The 24,444-nt window shown below is 40.4% G+C and overlaps 1 protein-coding gene across 1 annotated transcript; it reads left to right on the forward strand.

The window, feature by feature from the left end:
- The first annotated feature begins 7,469 nt into the window (after positions 1 to 7,469).
- dusp5 (dual specificity phosphatase 5) lies at positions 7,470 to 18,618 on the forward strand. Its single transcript, XM_034188038.1, has 4 exons — positions 7,470 to 7,959; positions 8,699 to 8,838; positions 10,150 to 10,369; positions 17,809 to 18,618. The coding sequence occupies exons 1-4, from the start codon at positions 7,596 to 7,598 to the stop codon at positions 18,213 to 18,215; spliced, it is 1,131 nt and encodes a 376-aa protein (XP_034043929.1). The 5' UTR covers positions 7,470 to 7,595; the 3' UTR covers positions 18,216 to 18,618.
- Positions 18,619 to 24,444: the final 5,826 nt, after the last annotated feature.

Below are 24,444 nucleotides of genomic sequence, written 5' to 3' on the forward strand. Positions count from 1 at the left end.
TTTGGATCAGTCCGTCACATTCTTCCTACCTAGCAATGGGGTCAACCCCACCTCTTCACTAAGGTAATAGTTTCTGGGTCCTCCTTCTTCAAATTTACTCTGAGAAGTTTCTAAATCACTCCTAAACTCTTACTAGATGCTTTTGGACTAAGTTTGAACCTGCCTTCCAGCACTGTCAGAATGTTTTTGAATAATAGTCAAGGTGCTTCCAGTGTTACTATATTAACCACATTAGAGCTGGATAATAACTAGTAACGGGGTTAGGTCTCTTTGGAGAATTCTTGGGTCCCACTGGAATGAAAATGTATCAATTAAACAGTTACTTTAGAAAACTAATACGGGCATATTACTGGTAAGGGAACACCAGTCACTATGTCCATGTGTTTCCTGAGCATGACTCAATGTGCAGATTCCTCAGTGCTGAGGACCTGACTGAAAAAGGTCAAGAAGATGCCCATGTATCACCTGACTGTACCAGATACGTGGCAGCTTAGGACTGGTAGTCCACCTGGGTGGTTGCCATCCAGGACCCAGAGCAGTTCTGTAGTGGGTAGATGAAGCACTGTGTGATATGAGCACATTCTCCCACACTTGGCCTGTGGTTTAAGGCCCAATTTACTTTATTCCAAGCTGATGTTTCCATTTCGTCACAAGAATGAATATTTCCCATACTTTATGCCACAAATAAAAATTGATTTTTTTATTTGTTTTATTTTATTTTTTATTTTTATTTTATTTATTTATTTATTGACGATATGCTCTTCGTGATTCCTTAAGCGTTGGTGTATCTGTTCCTTAGAGTCCCCAGGATATATTCTTAATTTTATGATACTTTAAGAAATTCCCCTTTCAAAGTATTTCTTTTTTAGTATAAAGTGCAAGTGTTACATATCACAATGTTCAGAACAATCTCAGGTTTCTCAGTGTGAGACATGTATTTGTCTTGAACCCTAGATATGACATATTAATAGAAATATTATGAGAAGTTGGCCAGGATGCAGGAGAGCATCGTTGAGGATCTAGGGGTTAATATATTATATGGATTTTCTTCTGTATTCCTGTATCTTCTGTGATTTCATTTTTGATCCTTTGAATGTCAGTTGGTTGACAGTCATGGAAGTTTTGTTATGCCCCCACTTGCATTATTGTTGAATTCATGGAATCTTAAACCTTGATGGAGTAATAACAGTAAATCCCATGCATTCATATGACCCTATGACAGAAAGACACAGAGCTGTCAACGTGACTCACTTTTGTGAAAATAATGTATTCCACACAGTCATACTCTCAACACAACAGAATTTTAAAGTGTGGACATCTTTACATCTTTACAATTATTTTTGTGAAATGGAAGAATATCTTGTTAATCTGATTTGTACGTGTCTACTTTTGTTGTTTCAATCTAACAATAACACACCACATAATGGACTGAGGCCTCTGAAACTGATAGTGAGTTTCCATGCTGGCCAGCCGTGACGTCACAAGCCCAGATTAGATCAGCCTGTGTGGCGTGCTGCCTGCTCTGCCTCTACTCCTCAGCCAGCACTCAGACACCTCTCCAAACCTCCATCAACTGAATTTATTGAAACACATCTACAGTCACGTCTAGAACTATTTGGATAGGGACACAGTTTATGGAGTAACTGCAAGAAGGAGACTAGTGAGGGAAGCCACCAAGACACCCATGACAACTCTGAAGGAAATATAGGGTCCTGTGTTTGTGTGAAAAACAATCATTGTCCAAATACTTATGGATCTGACTCTGTCTGTCTGTCTGTCTGTCTGGACACACCACCTCTTGTTTTTGTTTGTGTCACTGTCATTGCATCTGTTCATTGTTGTCACATTTCTGTTGTTTACTACTGAATTACAGTTGTAATTTGTGAGCAAATGTGCTATGTCTTCCTTTGAACTGGTTTCTAATTGTTCTTTTGTCTTACTTTATTATAAATAAAAATAAAGGAATTGTAAAAAAAATCAACAATGTCAGGTCCGTAAGTATTTGGACAGTCACTGTTTGTAATTTTGACTGCACCACCACAGTAGAGTTACACTTAAACAATCAAGCTGAGTTGGAGTCTAGACCTTCAGCTATAATTCAAGGTATCTAAGAAAAAATATTGCATTAACCATTTAGGAATTACAACCTTTTGTATGTTTTTTTCTTAAAATGATGTGATATTTCAGCTACAGTTTGTCAGAATCAAGAATAGATTTCATGTGTTTGCTTCTATTAAAATCCTTCTCACCATGAAGTTGCCAAATGTTCTTCAGTCACAGCCACAGAAGCCTGTAACTCATTCAGAGTTGTTTTGGTGTTTGGGTGGCTTCCCTCACTCATCTCTGTCTTGATTATAAGCATTTTTTTAGAACTGCCTACTACAAAACTGGCTGCAAACATGATGACCTGTGTAAAAAAAAAAAAAAAAAAAAAAAAGTAAATAAAAATCCTTATATTTAATTTGTTGAATGACTTATGGACTGTGAGGCCAGTCGATCTGCTCTGTGTGAGCCTGATCCCATCAGATCTCAGACGCTAAGCAGTGCGGGACCTGGTTGTTTCTCCAGGTTACACTGGCGTTGCATCAGGAAGGGTATCCAGCGTAAAACGTGTGCCAAATACCAACACGGATCTGGCTGTATCCACTATGACCACCCTGAACAAAAATGGGAGCAGTCGAGTGAACAAAAACAACTTATGGACTCTGAGTCACAGTTTAAAAAAATGACAATAATTTCATAATGGTTAATAGACTTGTCCAAAATGTCAAATGTTACAAAATCTTTTGGGCCACATGTTTTTGTTCCACTAATAAAATAAAAGATCTGTGCCAAATTTTATTGTAATCAGACATTGTTTAAAGGTCTCCCACAAAGCAACAATTTTCCCCAAACAAGCAATGTAGTAACCCAGTAATTCCAGTAATTCAACCACCAATTTTTACGATTAGAAACCATCACATGTACCTGTAAAAGAAAAATAATGCATCAGAGTCTCTTCTCCCGTTAGGGTGACGTTGCCTTGCCAGTGGAGGGAGAAGAAAATGTGTCACTCTGGGGGACCTCTAAATCTTATATGATTAAGTTCAAATTTGGTCTGCATCTATAAAACCCAAAACAAAAACAACATGTGGCCCAAAGTCTCTCACAACTTTTATTTTATCACTATATAACATGAACAGCCCTAATGGTTAATGTAATATTTTGTTAAACACTTTGAAATAAAGCTCAAAGCCTACACTACAAGTACATTTTGATTTCTGAATTTCATCTTCATTGTTGTGGTGCACATAGGATAAAGTACAAACATCGTGACCCTGTCCAAATACTTGTGGACCTGATGGCATGTGACAAAATCTTGTTATACAATGTGCTATTTGAATAAAATAAAAATGAAAAAAAAATGCTTGCAGCTGATCCACATCCAAAGAGTACTGAGTGTTTAAGACATGAGAAACCTCAAAGAAAGCACAGTTTGAGTCTTTGTGTTCGGGTTGATCACACTTGTGCCTATGGTGTGACATTTAAATCGGTTAATTCTTCTGCAGATTAAAAGTGTGCATGCTAGTAAATATAAACCAGGTTCACTGGGCTTTAGCCACAAACAGGAAAGTACAGTTTGTGTAGAAACCTGAAGTTACACGGCTCTTCCTGAAATGTCCCTCATCGCTTATTGTTACACTGCAGCTATATATAAGATCGTTTGGGGATTTACAGTAAGTGGGGTATTCCCTAGCAGACTTTATGCAAATTGAAATTATATTGTTGTGTTTTTCTTCCCCATTTTTCAGCTGTAAAAGTCCCCTCACGTCGCAAATTTACAACCTCTGCCATGGGAGGTGGACTCTCTAACCAGAAGACTACAACCCAGGGCTCTGGTCTTGTGGCCAGAGAATCCCTTTAGCTGTTGGATAGTGAGGTTTACTGACTACTTATGCACAGCGCATCCTGCTGGCCGCCTTCACACATACAGTCAGTGGGATTAAACTTCTGTTTGCAGATGCTGAAAATCAAAAACCAACAAACACTGTAGATTATGGAAACAGTTTCTGGAGACATGATCGCTTGGTCAAAGAAATATTGAGCAGGTTTTGGTGATGATGTCAATCTGCATAAAAAAAATGTTTAGTCTCTTTCTTACACTTTCCTAACATTGGCAGAATGATTTTCTTTTGGACTTACTTTTGAGCATTTTTGCCTTGTGGTGTCACAACGATTGAATAATGTGGGATAAAATGTGTGGAAAGGGTCAGCTCCATCAGGTTCCTGGGAGTGCAGCTCTCTGACAGCCTCTCTTGGACTGCCAACACCACAGTGGTGGTGAAGAAAGCCCAGCAGCAACTCCACTTCCTGAGGGTGCTCAGGAGAAACAATCTGGAGGAGAAGCTGCTGGTGTTGTTCTCCAGAGCCACCATCGAGAGCTTCCTGATGTACTGCATTACAGCGTGGTACAGGGGGTACACAGCAGCAGACAGGAGAGCGCTGCACAGGGTGATCAACACGGCCCAGGGGATCACTGGCTGCTCTCTGCCCAGCCTGGAAGACATTGCCAGCTCTCGCTACCTCAGCAGAGCTGCTAGCATCAGCAAAGACACATCCCACCCCAGCAACCACCTGGTTGACCTACTACCCACCAGCCGACGGTATAGGTCAATCAAAACTAGGACAAACAGACTCAGGGACAGCTTTCTCTCCAGAGCGATCGCTGCACTGAACAATAACAAATCACTCTAATCTGCACCTTTCAAGTTTCTTGTGCAATATCTGTAAACCATGTGCAATATTCCCGTGCAATATGATTCCACAGTTGTATATAATTCTCGTTTTACATTTAACTTGGTCCACATTTTATTTTACCTTATGTTTGTATTAGTTATACATATACTCTGAATAATTTCCAGTTAAATTTCACTATCTTTTATATTGGCTAAAAATTACTCGCACCACAGAAAGCGCCTTTTTGTAGTTGCACTCAAATGTCATTGTAATGCAAATTACAATGACAATAAAGGCAATTCTGATTCTGATTCTGATTCTAAAGTCAGAATTCTGTTTAACTGCTAGTGTACCTCATGGCATGGTGGCATGACTATGACATGACTATTTATTTATTTCTCCAAAATGTTTCTTGTTTCTCCAAAATGTTTCTCTTTCTCGTTGTTTTTCACAGTAACAATCTTGTTGCTTGTTCGATCCCTGCCCAATGAACAGAAAATATCACATGAATGATGTGGGAACTGTGGGTGCTACAGGACTGAATCGCTCAGAGAATGTGAGAAAAAGATGTTGGGAAAAAAATCTAATGTTGATGCCAATTTTCTAACATAGGTTTATGGTTGGGTTATTGAAATTTTTAGCAAGCTAAAGCTTCATAGTATGCAAATAATGAATGTTTATGAGCACAATGGAAAGAATATTTTCTCAAATGAATGGAAGAACACTCATTATTTGTTTTTTATGACACCTAAATAGATTTGCGCTATGTTATTTGAAATTTGACAGGTGTTTTTTCTTGGTGCAGGAAGCAGAGGTGCAGTGGGGCACAGAGCTGCTTGTGTGTCCACCCAGCAATTAACTCTGCCCCACAGGCATCTCACCAACACACACCTCTAAGATTATTTTAGTGCCTGTGTGGAAACACCCATCTGCTTTTCTCAATCCAGTAAAAAACAGCTTCCACTGCAGCTGAAGATGTGCCCGTGAACACTGCTTCCTCATATCACTGAAGCATGTTTCCAAAAAGCTGATGGAGACATTCAATAGAGTGAAATGTATGGGGGGAAAAAATGCACGGTACATGATGTCTCTCATACAATGGGACAAATAATTAGTGTCATATGACATCCAATCCACTCTTTAAATGACAAGGATCTATTTTGGTGTCATATAAAGACCTCTATGCCTTTCAATCTTGGTGTTGATTGGCATCTGGAGGTGTTTTTTGTCTCAACTTATTCAGCCTTCACAAAGATTAATTCCACTTTTGCGTAATGTAAGCGTGTGTCTTGGTATAGTTTTTGTCCCTATGTGTGTGTTTGTGTGTGAATGGGGCAGCTCAAACACTTTTGATCTGGTTTAGACCAAACTTAGTGGAATAAGGTGTGAGTTTGAGGAAAAATCAGTTAACAGTCAAAGTCCAAAACAGGTCAAAATTTGGGCCCTATGCACTCTATAAGTTAAAGATATGCATATGTTATTACTAAACACTAACTGGAAGTTATAAATTGGTTTTCTGTTGGTCACATGACATTTGAACTTGAATGACCTTGAAAAATTACCTCATGATAAGTGTTTAACTCAGCAGTTTGGCACAGTGTGTCAGCACGGTGGTTTAGTGCTTAGCGCTGTTGCTTCACAGCAAGAAGGTCATGGGTTTGATTTCCCCCCTGTTTGAAGCTTGCATGTTCTCCCTGTGTTTGTGTGTAGACTCTCTGGTTTCATCCCATGTTAAAAAAAACACATGCAGGTTTGGTGAATTAGAAACTTTATAATTGCTCAGGTCTCCCTTGCAAAAGAGGTTTTGATCTCAATGGGACTAGCCTGGTTAAATAAAGGTTAAATTAAATAATATGGATTAAATATGGTGGAAAGAACAAAGTGTCATGAGTTTTTTTTGTGTGCTCCCATCACGAAATGATTCAAATTTTCATGACAGGGGTTTTTTATCTTGGCATTACTAACCCTACGCCTTCCCTTTACACCAGAGGTGCCCAAGTGTAGTCCTTGAGATCTACCTTCCTGACACTCTTGGTTGTCTCCCTGTTGTCTCCCTGTTCCAACTGTGTCCAACAGGGAGACAACCAAGAGTGTCAGGAAGGTAGATCTCAAGGACTACACTTGGGCACCCCTGCCTTACACTAACCATACCCCCCCCCCCCAACACACACACACACACACACACACACACACACACACACACACACACTGTATCAGTTTTAATTTTGTGCAGCCGTCACGGAATGTATTTGAATAAATAAAATGATGCACTTTTCGTGACAATAACACAAACCAATAGATTAATGTATATTTTGTGATGCTGAATCACGACATGGTAGCAGAAAGATTGTGTTAGTCAAAGATAAAGTGGTTCAAACTGTGGACAGAAGTTTTACTTCAGCAGAAAGAATGAATTTGTAAACATTAAGGCAGAAGTACTTATTGTTTTTTTTGTTTGTTTGTTTGTTTGTTTTTTGGGTGGGGGGGTTAAAAAAATGCGATTTACACTGTGTTACAGGAACTTTCCTGCAGAGACTTTTGAATGATGTACTATTCTTTAGAAACATTAAACGCTAAGTTACCACAGTATGAGTAAAGGCTGATTCAAGCGCTACGAGGGTATTTACCCAGGCCGGGGGCGGAGTCATTCGTCACAGCTGTGGGCGGGGTTTGCTGTGAGCACACTTCGTCGGTGTCCAAAAATGGTTCGTGACGTCGCGCGCCGGAGGTCCCATTGAGATAAAACTGATCGGCCGGAATCCCCTCAGAGGAAATGTAGGCACGGACACGCGGGGGGCTCTTCGCTGACAGGAGCCACAGCAATTCTTAAGGCAATAATTCAACAACAACAACAACAAAACCCTCCCACAGACGTCACGATGAAGGTGACCAGCATCGACTGCCGGCGTCTGAGGAAAATCATCCGTAAGGAGTGTGGAAGCTGCCTTATCGTGGACTGCCGACCGTATTTCTCCTTCACCAACTCCAACATCAGAGGCTCCGTCAACGTCAACCTCAACTCCGTGGTGGTCCGGAGGTCCCGAGGAGGGCCGGTGCCTCTGCAGTTTGTCATTCCGGACGAGAGAGCCCTGTTCCGGCTTCGAGAGGGCAGCATCTCGGCGGTGGTGGCGCTGGATGACCGGACGTCCCACTGGCAAAAACTGAAGAAAGACAGTGTGGCACAAATAGTCATCAAGACGCTGTCGCACCTCGTGAGCCGAGCAAAGATCTGCTTCCTAAAAGGTGAGAGCATTATTTCCCATTTATTCATTTTATTCTTGATGAAGTAGTGATGTGTTATTTATTTGTTTGTGAAGCACTTTGTTGCTGTGATCTGTGATCAAGTGCAATAGTATAAACAAAATTATTGTTATCATCAAATTATCCACAATTATGTCTTTGTACGTCTTTATAACAATCACAGTATCTATCTATCTATCTATCTATCTAGATAGATAGATAGATAGATAGATAGATAGATAGATAGATAGATAGATAGATAGATAGATAGATAGATAGATAGATAGATAGATAGATAGATAGATCAAGCGGCGGGACACGGTGTTATTTTCGTCATTATCCCTGTCTCTCTCACACACACTTCACTTCTTGGAGAGATAAATGCTTTGCGTGCGTCAACGGAGCGGATGAGTCAGTGGTGGAGAAACGCAGGCAAATAGCCGCTGCGGTGTCTTTCATTGACAAAGAGGGATGAAGAAGAAAAAACGAATCGATCAGACCCCAATCCCTGAATCCTGTCTGTCGATAATGTGTTTGAAACACTTCCATTTCCGTCTGCCGCCTGTGCGTCCTAACAGGATTACCGACCTCCTTCCACCGCCAACTCCTTTAATTAATTACGCGCGTGTAATCAGGTTATGAATGGTAATCCGGCTGCCGGTCACCGCAGGACATGTGTGTTGGTTTGTCAGTGTCAATCACGTTTTATCTCTGAGTTCACGGGTTTTCCCCTTTTTCTCAGGAGGATACGAGAACTTCCGCTCTCAGTACCCTGAACTTTGCGCTGAGGTGAAACCCATCGACCAGAGCGGAGGTGAAGCTGAGAAAAAAACCGACAGCCACAGCGAGAAGCTGTGTCACCACAAACCAGATTATGATCAGGTATGGAAACACCCATCCTTCCTCCTAGGCAGGGTGCACTTCCTCTGCTAGGTTTGACTTATTTCACTTTGTAGAATATTTTTGCCAGAACATTTGCTCTGAACAGGCGTCATACATGCTGTGTTGAAGACATCAGTAAACTAAGAAAGCCTATGATCATTTCTGAGGTTCACTTGATCAAGCTGGAAAGCAATATGTCTACCCAAAGTAACATCTTCCAGTTTTGCTGTCTCTGTGAGGAAGATATAAATAAGTTATTACAGTTGCTTACTGGAAAAATGTCTCGGATGAGTGTATTTCCATTTGTAGTCTTGATTCGGGAACAGTATCACTTTGCTAGGGATGAGTCCAAGTCATGACCAACACCTAAAAGTGTGAGTCGAGACCAAGACTTGAGACCTTAAAAAAGTCTGTTTTCAAAATCTCAAATTTAACTTAACATATTCAAAAGTGAAATTTTGTCAGGGTGACGGGTTCAGCAGCTCAGTTGGGGTCAACCTCAACACTCAAAAGGTCCTCAACAAAACAAAACAAAACATGTATGCCAAAACTAAACATGTTGTAAAAATCTCTCAAACAGATATTGAGCTTGTTTGATGGCTCCCATTACAATGTGTTAATTATTATTAATATAATAATGATTACTATATCATTTTTAATGACTGTGTATACCTATTCTAGTCCAAGATGGAGTCAAGGTCAAGTACAATTGCTTTCAATTCCAAGACAAGACTGAGTGAAAACTAAGGTAGTCTTGAGACCGGTCTTGAGACCAAGACTGGACTCAAATAATACAATTCTAGTATTTGCAAAAATACTGAAGCTGGAATCTTCACTAATATATAACGAATACAACCCAACCATACATTCAAATCCTTTGGTCTGAGTTGGAGCTCGTATTTTCTCATTTTTGCCGACATTTCATGAATGCGGCAGCAGTCACAAGTCTTCAAAATGGAGGCGCTGACCTTTCCCCTATCTCCTCACTGCATGAATGAAAACCCTTTGGCTTTCTCGCAGCTCAAAGAGCTCTATTGTGTCTGTGATGGACTTAATTTAGGCTTTTTGACTCAGTGTTTAGGAGAAGTACTTCAGCTGTACACACGAATGAACCATATGTTCTGTTCTTTTGGATATGAGATGTTGTGGTTTGGGCCAGAGGCATAGGGGGTGGTGGGGTTCACTGTCAAAACTGCATCGACATTTGTTGTCCACTGGTATGTCTTACCGGGTGTGAATTTTATCTGTGTGGTACATTTTCCTTGTTATCTACTTGACTTACGTCTTACGTCCTCCCTTCCCTCTCTCTAGGGTAAACCTGTAGAAATCCTACCTTTCCTCTACCTCGGTAGTGCCTACCATGCTTCCAGACAGGACTATCTCAGTGACCTTCACATCACAGCCTTGCTCAATGTGTCACGCAGGGATCTGCAACCTGGCAAAGGCCAGTACAACTACAAGTGGATCCCAGTGGAGGACAGCCACATGGCCGACATTAGCTCCCACTTCCAAGAGGCCATAGACTTCATTGGTGAGTTGGCAAGAATGATCACTGTGTAAATGGGTTCTGATAAAGGGACACAGTAAATTTTGCAGATTAAAATAGAATCTGCCAGGCTATTTGTGTTCCTACTGCAAACAGAGTTAAATAAACTACATTATAGTCTAAAATCAGCTTTACTATAGTGTTAAATCAAGTTGTTCAACTCTGATAAGAGTCCTTTATCCTAGGGATGTCCCAGTCTGATCTCAAAGATTGGTATCGGGCCCACTCAAGGCATAGCTGAACTGATCAGAACTGACCTCATTTAATTAGGTCAATTCTGTCGTGAGTCTCATCAGAACCCCAGAGCAGGTACATCAGTATGACAGGAGGTGGACTGCCAATATGTACACTTCAGGTCAAATCCCAGTCACACTACCTGTCTGTGTCCTTCAACAAGACACTTAGTCTGCGTTGTCTTATTCTACGGGGAAATAACCTGCGATGGATTGGCATCCTATCCAGTGGAGTTCGGGATTCTCATCTGCTTCACACCATGAAATCCCAATGGGCCTCATGGCCTGTACATTAATTTAATTCTCTCTCACCTCAATCCATCTACAGTCCAGCTCAAAGGCAACATGTCAGTCTAGCTGATGACCACTGCTCTAGTCAGTGCTTGCTAGAACACCAGCAATGTTTTTACACGTTTCAGAAGTACAGTAGAACTCGCATATACTGGATCCAGGTGGATCAGTAAATTGTGTCTGTTATAATCAAAATCTGCTATATGTATAAAATGGATAAAATCCGTTTAATACTATATGTAACAGATTAGTTACAGTCAGGAGGCATTGAACGATCTACGGGGAACCCCCAGCACCATTTAGGCTTGATTCCTTGATTAAACGCCGACCTTGAATCAGGACTTGACCTATTTAATGACCGGAATGATCAGAACTTCATCTGAAAAAAATAATGCCTCTTGCTTAATTAAGTGCCAGGCATTATTATCACTTTACCGAGGCGTTGCTAGGCCAGTATCGTGCAGCGCGCAGCCCAAGAACTGTCCGCAGAGGGAAAAAAACTAAAAACGCAAGAAGTGTGTGTTGGTCCCAACATGGATATTCCGGATTATTTTCTCATGGATAGTAAGATAACAGCAGCCATGAGCAGCCAGCTTGATGAGGATGCACTGCCAAATTTGGAGAGCAGCATGCGCCAGCCGACATGACAAAAGTTAAAGTGAGCCAACTTTTTATGTACGCGTTACGTGTTGTGTATCTCAGTCGCTAAGTCCAGTCGCTAACTCAGGCGAATATCTGTCATTTTGGGTGACTGGTCATGAACGTCGGGCCTCTGAAAATGCATACCGCCCTCCAAAAGCATGTTGTTGTATTATTATGTCCATTCAAAAGATTACATTTGGTGGAGTCACTTTTTTCTAAGTCCACTGTGGAGTGGTACCTTAAAATCCAAAAGCCAAATTTATACTTCTGCAACTCCATAATTCTGTGGCCATGCAATGGCGTTGATGTGTGCGTGACCCTTTTAAAGTTCTCTGTTGTGTCTTTATGCAATTTGCCACAGGAACAGTGGCTTTGTCTGGATTAATTTGTTCCTCATCAAGCTCCACTTCTTTATACAATCATCAACCTCCAAACCAACAGTATGTGTAATTTCCCTCCATGAACTGCAGGTCATTTGAGCGTCTTTTTCTGACTCTGTGCTGCGAAATTGGTCATGTTTGCAGACTTTTTGCCAAACGTATTTAATCCATGATTGAAATGTAATCAGTGTGCGCACTGCAAAAACTATTAAATATTTTAGTTTAGGTCCCGTCTCTGAGCACAGTTTGGAAAAAATAAACGCCCAGGTTTTTAATCATGGTAATACGGTACCCACTTTCCTCAAATTGGCGAGTGTCAGTGCTGAACTTCATTTCGTACCTCTGTTACTGGGCACATCCAGACTGCTCTGTCTGCTACATGTGAGAGGTTTTTAATGGAAACACATTACAATTGGACAGGACTTTTTTTTTCCTGATGTGAGCGAAAATACGTTGTACAAAATCCATTATATACAATGTTTATTACATGGAAAACCATATAAAAGCATTGGGACTTTTGTGAATATCCAGTTTATATGATGATGGTTCGACGAGTTTTACTGTATGTCTTTTTCTTCTTCTTCTTAATGCATTGGACAGCTATTCAACTGCCAAACATATATAGTGGATTGACTTTAATATACTTGCAGTGTGCCCTGTTGGACTGGGACTCGGTAGCCAAAGATTTTCAATATTAAATAAGTCAGATGGGGGTCGGGGGCACACAAACTTGACTGGGATATCCCTGATTTATATTATAATGGAGTTGAATTCACTCTGTGTTAGAGTTTAATTAATTGTATTTGGAGTGGTACCAAATGTAGTCCTGGTGTACTCCCATTTTACACTGAAAAATTTACTTTGGAGACAGTTTGTCACCTTTTTTTGGTAATAAAATTATGTCTTTGGATCTGTGATCTAAATATTCGCTAAAGGATTTCGTTTCTTAAGATGATGATTCATTTGGCCAAAAGGTTCACTCACCAAAATTTAAACAGGAAATAAATACTCCTCCACCACCAAGATAGAGTCTTTTCCTGGAATGCCTTCAGTATATTTCTAGTGCAACATCAGCACAAGGAGTCTCAAAAATATCCTCCTGCTTTAGGAGCTATTGGATAGACGTCCACGTGTTCATGGGTTTATTTTTGAAACACTTTGATTGCCTTCAAATAAGCCCCTCTTATCGGTGCGTCTCTCCTGCCAGTCACAAACACGACACTAATCATTTTAATGTGATCGCCTCAGACACTGCCACCCATTCAGTCTGCTTTCATTCAGGTCTGGCTTGTCTTCTCCTCACTCCCCCCTCTGACTTCCCTCCTTCCTCCTTATTGAGAAAAACATGCTACTTTACCACCGTTGTCTCTGTGCCCTAATCCCAGAGGATTTCCTGGGTGTGGACAATAAATTTGAGAAGTGGGTGAGCTGTTTGTGTTTTGTAAGGGCTGGATGGGGCAGTTTGGGGCGGACAGACACACGTATGGTTGTTTACCATGGTCAGGAGGGGTATTAAAAGCTAACTGATGGACACACCATGGAGAGAGGAGTTGTTTGGGCAGCAGTGCTGTGAAAATGTATCAGAGAAATAGAGAGCATGTGGGACGGCAGAGCGATGTTGCATAACAGCGGCAGTGGAGAATGAACATGGTGTGATGGTGGCTATTTATAGACAAGTATAGCTAAGGACAAAGCTCCACCACAAGCTGCTTGACTGAACGGATTGGGCGAGTGCTATCACTTTTATATGTAGTGTTTGGGTATGTAGCCTACATTTAGGCTGTATTTGTATTAGCCAATCAATTGCGTTAGGTAAGAAACTAGTCCAGAAGCAGCTTTAGCTTATATCCAGAGAAACCCTCGCAACATGAATCAACTATAGCAAAGAATTAGCAGTCCACAAAATGCTGGAGCTCCATTAAAATGGATCACTAATCAGAAACACTTCTGACCTAATCATACCATCAGGGAAGAAGACAAAGTACGTCCTATATAGGCCTGGAGGCCCACTGGTCAGGCTAGGTGTGAGAGCATGCACTAGTGATGCACATACTGCATCTGCCACACTACAGAACCACCCTTGGTCCTGGATGGCAACTAGGGTGACCAGATGTCCCACTTTATGCCCCAAATTGAGATGGTTTCTGGTGTTGTTATTGTGAGTCAGCCTTCAGTGTGTTTTAAACATGCATTTCAAAAGTGAAGCCATCAATAACAACATCAGAAACCATCTCAAATTGGGCATAAAGTGGGACATGTGGTCACCCTAATGGCAGCCATCCACGCAAACAAACAGTACATCACTACCTCTCTGGTTGTGTCTCATCATCATCTTAGGTTAGCTTCTAAGTTTCCCAACCATGCAGTAACACAGGAGAAACTAGGACCTTAAAGACTTGGATGCAATGCAGGTGAAGTGCCTTGTCCAAAGACACAGACTGGTAGCTTGAGTGGGAATTGAATCAAGTTCTACACATTGGAAGTCCAAATCCTTATCCCACTGAGCTACCTGTTCATACATCATAAATATTGACTTTCTGGAAATAATGACTGTTGAGCCACAACGTCTCCAGCAGATGAGGGCACGTCATCACCGACAGAGTGTAATTCCTTTTCTTCAGCTCCCAGAATCCTTCTGCTCTCTCGATGCTTCACCCTCTCCAAATGGTAATTTCATGAGTTATTCATGAGGTTGATGGAAGATTAGAGTGATCACAAATCCTCCTCATTCTCCCTACACAGTGACCCGCCACAAGTGGCCATCAGAGATGCTTGATATAGAGCTTTGAAGGAGCAAACATCTGTCGCTAAACCAAAACTAGACAGACAGAGGGAGCGGAACAGAAAAGCAGACATGTAGGTGTTTGCAGGAGCTCAGAGACAATCTCAAAAAGTCTCTTTGAGAACACATTATATGACAGAAGGCAGATTTGTGTGTAGGCACAAGAGCGCGTAGGAGAATTCCGGTCTTAATTTAGAACGTACACCTCTGTGCCACAGTGGTGGGTGCTGCATGCCCTGGTGCCCCCAAACAGCTGTGCTCTGTGACTCAGACAAGCCTCTGAAGCGCTTGTGGATATCTGCATCCTGCGTGTGTGTCAGTGTTTGCAGCTCTAAATGTAATGTGTGAACATGTATTTTCATACATGATTTTCATGTGTTGTTAATCTCTATTTTAAAATGATAGGAATTATTTAATTAATTTTTTATTAATTTTTTTTTAAACCCCTCCAATAAAAAATAAAAAAGTAAAAGCCATACATATAATAAGAAATGTTGCATTTTCAATGCAATTATTAGGGCATGCTTAGGATTAATGGAGTCACTGGGTCAGTCAGTCAGTGAGTCTGCAAAATTGCCATCAGTAACTCCCTGACAACTATTCAGTTTTGAATTGTTTTGGACAATGTCATAACTTTTTAACATGATAATTTGCTGTTAGTCTTTTACATATTTGTTTAAATAGGAATATTGGCACTGTTAGATATATCTGTGTGTTTATATACTATTTTGTTATTTTGTTTTGGTATTACATAATTACTTGACTTAAATGGGATACTTTTAGTTTGGTTTACTTTTAGTTTGGTATCTGCTTAAACGTGCATGTGGAACTGGTTTGAACCGGTTTATCCACTTATAACAAAGAGATTCAGGTTACAATATAAATCACAATCCCGCTATCGCGCGGGTTTTGAGCAAGGGTCTGGGGCCCCCTCCCTCTATGCCCACAGGGGACCAATAAGGGAAGGATTTGCCCATATTGTGTTTTATAGAAACTGTTTCAGTCCTTTGTTCGGGGTTCTGGATCTCCTGCAAAAGAGAATGCCTTCAGAATCCAGGCCTGTTTTTCACTGTGATTTTGAATAAATTTAATCTGAGAAATAGTTTGACTTTGTACTTTGTAAGGGACAGTATTACGATAAGAACCGGGATAGGACTAACAGCACAGTGGGAAATGTCGATACTTTGTAAAATAGGCCTTTTATTTTGTTGTTAATCACATGGTCCTGGTTGTCATTTCTCTGCCACTGTTGCTTGTTGTAAAAAGGCAAATCCAAAGTAAAGTACTTTTATTTTTGATAAACCTAGTATTCAGTATATTTAAAGCTACAGTAGACCTGTTTAAAATGTCAAATATTACAAAATGTTTTGGGCCACATGTTGTTCTTGTTCCACTAATAAAATAAAAGATCTGTGCCAAATGTTATTGTAATCGGACAGTGTTTAGGGGTCCTCCACAAAGCAATAATTTTCCCCAAAAAAGCAATGTAGCAATCCAGTAATTCCAGTAATGTTCTCCTCTGGGTGACCAATCGACCACCATTTTTTGCGATTAGAAGCCATCACATGTACCTGTAAAAGAAAAATAATGGCATCAAGTCTTCTCCCGTTAGGGTGACGTTGCCTTGCCAGTGGAGGAAGAGAAACTGTGTCACTCTGGGGACCTCTAAATCTTATCTGATTGAATTGAAATTAGGTCTGCACCTATAAAACCCCAAGTGGAACAAAAACAACATGTGGCCCGAAGTCTCTCACAACTTTTTATGTTTTTCACTATATAACATGAACAGCAAAATTTAGGAGCATTTATTTGCAGATCTGAAATAAAGCATTCATGTTTTCATTAGTGTATAATTTACCTACAACAATGAATCAATGTGTTTTCCTGAGGTTACAATGAACCCTTCATATCTACATTGTCAACAGGCCCCTTCATGGAGGCCGCCATGCTGCACTGCCATATAGATACAGTTGCCCCAAAAGGAACATACTTACTCGGTATTTCACATTTTGCAATGCGGCTAGAAGCCTGAAGGAAAAAGGATGAGGAATCAGTGGTTGGTTCACTATACGCTGTCTGCTGTTTGCTCACGTAGGCTAACAAGTCTGAGAAGCCTCATTTTTATGAAGTGGAGGGACATACATGTTGCAATATCACAAGAGAAAGGAAAGACGAAACCAAAGATGTGAAAACTTGAAGGGAAACAAAATCACAACAGGTGATGGCATAATGCAGTTTGCAAGCAGGGGAGGTGATGGTCTAGTGTTTAAGCTGTTGGGCTTGAGACCAGAGGATCCTCAGTTCAAATCCCAGCCTGACCGGAAAATCACTAAGGGCCCTTGGGCAAGGTCCTTAATCCCCTAGTTGCTCCCGGTGGGTAGTGAGTACCTTGTATGGCAGCACCCTGACATCGGGGTGAATGTGAGGCATTACTGTAAAGCGCATTGAGCGCCTGATGCAGATGGAAAAGCGCCATATCAGTACAGTCCATTTACCATTTAAGCACACCAAAAGAAGACACAAAATCCTACACACTGTAGCTTTAACTATAAAACACAATGAAATTAGAGTGAAAGAAACAAACAAGCTTATTTTAACCTCCAAGTAAGTTTTACACCTACTCCTACTTTTTAGCAAACGTGATCATAAGCTTACTTCCTGCAACGACACCATGTATGTCTAGCAGATGGTTGACATATAGTACATATGTTATATTGTATAAACAAAACATGCTTTTTGCATTAATCTGGTGCCTCAAAGTTAAATTAGTTCTTCCTCATTATATGACCTTTTAGTTTGGAGACATGCAAAATGACAGCATTGGCATTATTTTTGTGTTATCATGTTAACAACAATCCAGAGGGGATGGATTTTAATTCTTTGTGTGTTCATTCACTGGTTTTAAGGGGTATATACCTAGGCTTTTGCTAAAACCTAGAAATTACAATGTTGTTGATCGTCAATTGAATCAATGCAATACCGCCCAAATATTGTGCAAAAAATGTAATATAATAGTTGGCTCACAATGAAACAAAACTATGACCCTCTTGTAATGACATGTCATTAATGTTTGCACTTTTTTCCTTCTTCTCCCAGATGATGTAAAGCAATCAGGGGGAAAAGTCCTGGTCCACTGTGAAGCAGGAATCTCTCGCTCTCCGACCATCTGCATGGCCTACATCATGAGGACCCAGCAGCTCCAGCTGGACGCAGCCTTCGACATCATCAAACAGCGACGGGCCATCATCTCGCCCAACTTCAGCTTTATGGGCCAGCTGCTGCAGTTTGAGTCGGAGGTGCTGTCCATGGCACCAGTTCATGCCACCACCCCAGAACCGGCCACACCCTGCGCTCCAGAGTCTGCCTCCTTTTTTACCAATGACTTTGTCGCCACAAACTTTAATACCAAAAACTTTGAGCCTTCCCTGTTCACCCTCCCTACATGCCTGCAGTCCCCGGTCCACCACCAGTTAAACCGGAGCCCACTAACTGCACTGCCTTAATACAAACTGTGACTGCATGTAGTCTTACTTGAAGAAGAAAAGAATAAATATTTAATAGCTGTTTGCTCGGTGTTCTAACCAGCGGATCAGATAGTTTGAAAATCAGCAACATAAAGAAAGAAGCTTAAATTGTTAGTAGTAAGTTGATAGGACTTGATATGAGGTATTTAATCTTTGTTGACTTCAGACTATGATGCTGTTTTCCTGTTGTCTGATCTGAAGTGAAGAAGCAACACAAAACAGTGTTAAACAGCAATATACATGCCTTAGGTTGATATTGTGATTTATTTGCCTACACAGATCCAGTCAGGCATTTGAGCCTAATTGATTTGAAAATCAGTTTGTCAGATTTGTTTTTCAATAATTACGTATGTCAATACATGTTAAATAAATGTTTTCACCTCAAAAATAATGTTGTTGTAATATGTCAAGTGTCAGACTATAAGAGGCTAAACAAAGAGCACTGTGCACACGGTCCAAAGACAAAAGGGGAAACAGTGACACCTGCAGTGATCTGAAGTTGGTTCACCACAAAAAATTTGTGTGACTCGACTCTCAAACAGAGGTGGGACAAGGTCACTGTCAAAGGACAACTTGACAAATCCTAACGTCTTCTGCAATACCTGCAAACCAAACAGACTCGGGACTTGTCATGTTGAGACTTGAGAGTGACTTGGCCCCACCTTTGGTCTCTAGGCCATCGTGTGAGTGTAACTAGTGTGACCAAAGCAAAAAAAAAAAAAAACTCTACAACACCAGCAAAAAGGAACACATACAGTCAGGTCCATAAGTATTTTGAACTGGCACAATTTTTATGATTTCATCTCAATGGAGTTGAAAATAAACAGTCATGATGTGCTTGCCGTATTGATGGCAAACAAAAAATATTGCAATAACCATTAAAACCCTAGTTACACAGGGATATAGTCCATTCTGCATCCTTTGTGCAACCAGAAAATCAGGGAGGACATCACAGGACAGTGAATGAATGGACAGTGCAAGCTGGGGTCATACAAGACACACTCAGTGGAAGCACACAGAACACCATGGTCGCTATGGTCACCATGAAGTATGGAGCATGTTCCAAACAAAAACCAAATGGACACAGAGGCTGAAGGATGCTCAAAGGATGCACAGATGATGCACAAAGAATGCAGACGACACCATGGTGGCCAAACAGATGCTGAATGAACGAACACACAATGATTGGGGCTGTTTGCAGTGACTTTTATTAATAAAGTTCATTTTATAAAGTGCTGTTTTCAAGGTTTTAAATGGGCTTTCCCCTCCACCCTTAATGTATTTTATACAAAAAAAGCAGTGGTGTCAAAAGTACACACATTTGTTACTTAAGTAGAAGTATAGATACTGCAGTTTAAAAACACTCTGGTAAAAGTTGAAGTATCAACTTGACCTCTTTACTCAAGTAAAAGTGAAAAGTATGTGCTCCAAAACCTACTTAAAGTATAAAAGTATAAAGTAACCTTAAAAAAAAAAAAAAAAAAAAAAGGTAGATGCCACTATATGAATTGAAAGCTTAATTTAAAAACTGATTCGTTCTACATGTGGCCCAAGACCCAAAATTACCCCCCAACACCACCTGCATGAAAATGTTTCAATTCTAGAAGCTCTGAAATGCAATCTGGGACTATTCCAGACAATAAACTGCAGTGAGTGCAGCATCCATTTAGTGAGAAAAAAAAAAAAAACTTTCCTTATTCAGATTCATTCCAGTAGTATTCTGCTCTTACTAGGATGCAGCAGTTTTCTAGTTTGTTAGATAGTTCTGGAGGAAATCACTGAAGAAATTAACACATTGACAATATGGTTTGACCGAAACAAACTGTCATTAAACTTAAATAAAACAGGGATCAAATGGAGGTGTAAGAGTCACTAGGTGTTCACAGGAAACACTTATTTATTTCAGTATGTATGTATGTATGTTCATTGTTAGTTGCTTTTATATTTTATTTTCTGTTGTGTTTCTATTCTGGTTCTTTTTGTCTCTTTCTCTGAAATTGTATATAATAATTATCATTAGATTATTAATATATAAACAAAAATAAATTTAAGAAATATTACAATTTGAAAACAAATGCACCCGAACGTGAAGACAGCTGGAACTGCTTCATGCTAACTTTTAACATTGAAAATGCCATAGACATGCTAACGTGTTAGCGTCGCTCCCATTTTTAAGTTATAAAACACATCTATCAACTGTTTCAGAAGACCATAACAGGTCGGTTTAACATAGAAAAGGTAAATAATACTCACAGAAGTATGCTCTTTAGGGTTTTAGCGGGGGGAAATTAAGCGAAAGAAAGAAAGAATAAACGAAACAATAGGTTGAAGCATTGCTTCAATCTGCAAACCACTGCTTCGACTGGTTCAAAATCCATTCCTTTATCTTCATTGATCCATGTTTCTGATACAGCAATTATGTTAATTTTTTTTTTTTAATTGACTTAAATATTCTTTAATGTTGTTAAAGTTTGCATACAGACTTCTGCTGTTGAAATGGATTATTGATAATTTGTTATCCGTTTTAATGATCCGATTAAACTGTTCATCTGTATAATAGCAACAACTGTCATTAATATTTGAGAAGAAATTATTGTCCGGGTCTATATCGTGCTCCAAGTCCAGTACATTGTGGTCTGTGTATTTAAATGTTCTCAGTTCTAGTTTTCCATGATCAGCAATCCTGTGAGTTATATCCTTCTTGTCTCCAGATGTAGATGATGTAGTAGATGAATAGGTTCCTCTGGTCTGTATCATGGTGTTGTGATGTGTTTGTGTCCTCATACCTTATTGGTAGTATTTGTCCAGTTCCTTGATGTTCCTGATTACCATAACCTTCGCTTGTTCTGGTGTTCCGTTCAGTTTGATGAATGTTTTGCAGTTGGATGTCCATGTCTGTTGAATTTTTCCCTGCTTTTTTAAGAGATGAGCTTTCCTGGCGATGTCTGCGTTTCTTTTGGTCAGATGTTCATTGATGAATACGTTTGTTCCTTTGAGTTTCCGTCCCTGTTTTAACAACGCCATTTTATGTTTTCTGTTGACAAACCTCATTATAACTGCTCGCTTGTCTCCATCCTCTCTCCTGGGCAGGGGGTGGCACGCTTCAATGTTATTACAGTCCATTTGAATACCTTTTAGATTGCAGGAAGTCAGCCACCTGTTGTTCCACTGAGCTGGCCTCCTGCTCACTGGCCTCCCCTCCGCTGTCTTCTGACACCGCCCGTGCGTAGGATCGAGGTTTAATATGAATTCCTGTAATAATAACGTCGTTCATCCTTGTGTACTGTTCCAACTCTGCAACACGGTTCTCCAGGTACACCAGACGCCGGTCTTTCTCGGCATTCTGGATCCGGAGAGCCTTCACTTCTTCCACCAGCTCCATAATGGATTTCTGCTGCATTTTAACAACAGAGATTTCCTCAGACAAAAAGTCCAGGGACTTCTTGATATCGTCTCCCTCCTCCGCCGTCAGTGCCTTCTTCGGACCCATGGTCAGATAAATCCGCGCTGGCACCTCGGTAAAGCCACGCCAGCGCACATCCACCGGCGCTGAAGCCAAGAGTAACGAGGCTGTTTGTTTTAAAAATGTAAGGAATAGAAAGTACAGATACTTGTGTGAAAATGTAATAAGTAGAAGTCGGAAGTAGGCAGAAAAATAAGTAATGGAGTAAAGTATAGATACCTAAAAAGTGTACTTAAGTACAGTAACGAAGTATTTGTACTTCGTTACTTGACACCTCTGAAAAAAAGTAATGTTGGAATTCGTACCAGAGCATTAACAAGAGGAGACTGAAGTACAGAAGCGTAGAACTAAATTCAGTTAGATGGTGGTGTCCGTCAGAGAAACAAAATTGTGAAATATTGTGTATTTGTCTAATAGATTACAATTTGTTCATGTAAATGGGGAATCTTCTTCACAGACTAAAGTTAATTATGGAGTTCCACAAGGTTCTGTGCTAGGACCAATTTTATTTACTTTATACATGCTTCCCTTAGGCAGTATTATTAGACGGTATTGCTTAAATTTTCATTGTTACGCAGATGATACCCAGCTTTATCTATCCATGAAGCCAGAGGACACACACCAATTAGCTAAACTGCAGGATTGTCTTACAGACATAAGACATGGATGACCTCTAATTTCCTGCTTTTAAACTCAGATAAACTGAAGTTATTGTACTTGGCCCCACAAATCTTAGAAACATGGTGTCTAACCAGATCCTTACTCTGGATGGCATTACCCTGACCTCTAGTAATACTGTGAGAAATCTTGGAGTCATTTTTGATCAGGATATGTCATTCAAAGCGCATATTAAACAAATATGTAGGACTGCTTTTTGCATTTACGCAATATCTCTAAAATCAGAAAGGTCTTGTCTCAGAGTGATGCTGAAAACTAATTCATGCATTTATTTCCTCTAGGCTGGACTATTGTAATTCATTATTATCAGGTTTCCTAAAAGTTCCCTAAAAAGCCTTCAGTTAATTCAAAATGCTGCAGCTAGAGTACTGACGGGGACTAGAAGGAGAGAGCATATCTCACCCATATTGGCCTCTCTTCATTGGCTTCCTGTTAATTCTAGAATAGAATTTAAAATTCTTCTTCTTAATTATAGGTTTTGAATAATCAGGTCCCATCTTATCTTAGGGACCTCGTAGTACCATATCACCCCAATAGAGCGCTTCGCTCTCAGACTGCAGGCTTACTTGTAGTTCCTAGGGTTTGTAAGAGTAGAATGGGAGGCAGAGCCTTCAGCTTTCAGGCTCCTCTCCTGTGGAACCAGCTCCCAATTCAGATCAGGGAGACAGACACCCTCTCTACTTTTAAGATTAGGCTAAAACTTTCCTTTTTGCTAAAGCTTATAGTTAGGGCTGGATCAGGTGACCCTGAACCATCCCTTAGTTATGCTGCTATAGACGTAGACTGCTGGGGGGTTCCCATGATGCACTGTTTCTTTCTCTTTTTGCTCTGTATGCACCACTCTGCATTTAATCATTAGTGATCGATCTCTGCTCCCCTCCACAGCATGTCTTTTTCTTGGTTCTCTCCCTCAGCCCCAACCAGTCCCAGCAGAAGACTGCCCCTCCCTGAGCCTGGTTCTGCTGGAGGTTTCTTCCTGTTAAAAGGGAGTTTTTCCTTCCCACTGTAGCCAAGTGCTTGCTCACAGGGGGTCGTTTTGACCGTTGGGGTTTTACATAATTATTGTATGGCCTTGCCTTACAATATAAAGCGCCTTGGGGCAACTGTTTGTTGTGATTTGGCGCTATATAAAAAAATTGATTGATTGATTGAAATACTCTACCAGACCGTATTAGAAACTGTGAAAGCTACCTAACATTCAAAACAGATCTAAAGAAATGGCTGAAAGCAAACCAGTCATGTACTCACACTTAAATTCATCATCCTCTTGGGTCACTAAACTTCAGAGTGTCTTTAACAGTAAATAGTCTGTCCCTGTTGTGTTCTTATAGTGTATTGTCTGTCTGAAACTGTAGTCTGTTCAGTCTATGCATTTGTCACGTGTTGTGTTGTAACTGTTTCTGTTTTAACCTGCCTTAGGACAACAGATGAAATTTAGCTATTGTGCTAATTCTGGCATATTTATGTTTAAGCTGTGCAAAAACATTGATTAATATGCACTGTCCTAATTCAAATGAAATAAATAAATGTGCAAAATGAGTTTCTTGTCAGCTGATATCTGCCGAGTTTGTCAAAGTTTTGTGACTGTTCAAAACTTTGAGAAGAAATCAGGTAGTGAGCTTTGTCTTCGACTTTTCTTGCGGCTGTCCGATGGTTCACTATGGGCTTCTGGTCTGGGGTCAGTTCAGCACAAGTGGACATGCAGTACAACTTCATGTCTTGAAGAAAAACACAGCACTCTCTCTCTCTCTCTCTCTCTCTCTCTCTCTCTCTCTCTCTCTCTCTCTCTCTCAGTGAGGTGGCGTGGTGAATTTGCTTGATGTCCTATCACACGAACAGTGAGAAATTATGACATCATGCTTTTAGACCATGGCAAACTCTGATCAAATCCAGCATATATCTTGAAAAATTCTTCTGCTCAAAGCTCCGTGGAAATATATCATCTGCAGTACCCCAACTCCACGGGAGACGACAAGGACACATAAGGGATGCTGAAGCAATTACACCGAAAGGTGTTTTCACATCCCTTCTGTGTACTAGCAAATTCTTAGGAAACACAAAAGACTC

This window comes from Thalassophryne amazonica, chromosome 15, assembly GCF_902500255.1.
Source record: "Thalassophryne amazonica chromosome 15, fThaAma1.1, whole genome shotgun sequence".
In the NCBI taxonomy this organism is placed as follows: domain Eukaryota; kingdom Metazoa; phylum Chordata; class Actinopteri; order Batrachoidiformes; family Batrachoididae; genus Thalassophryne; species Thalassophryne amazonica.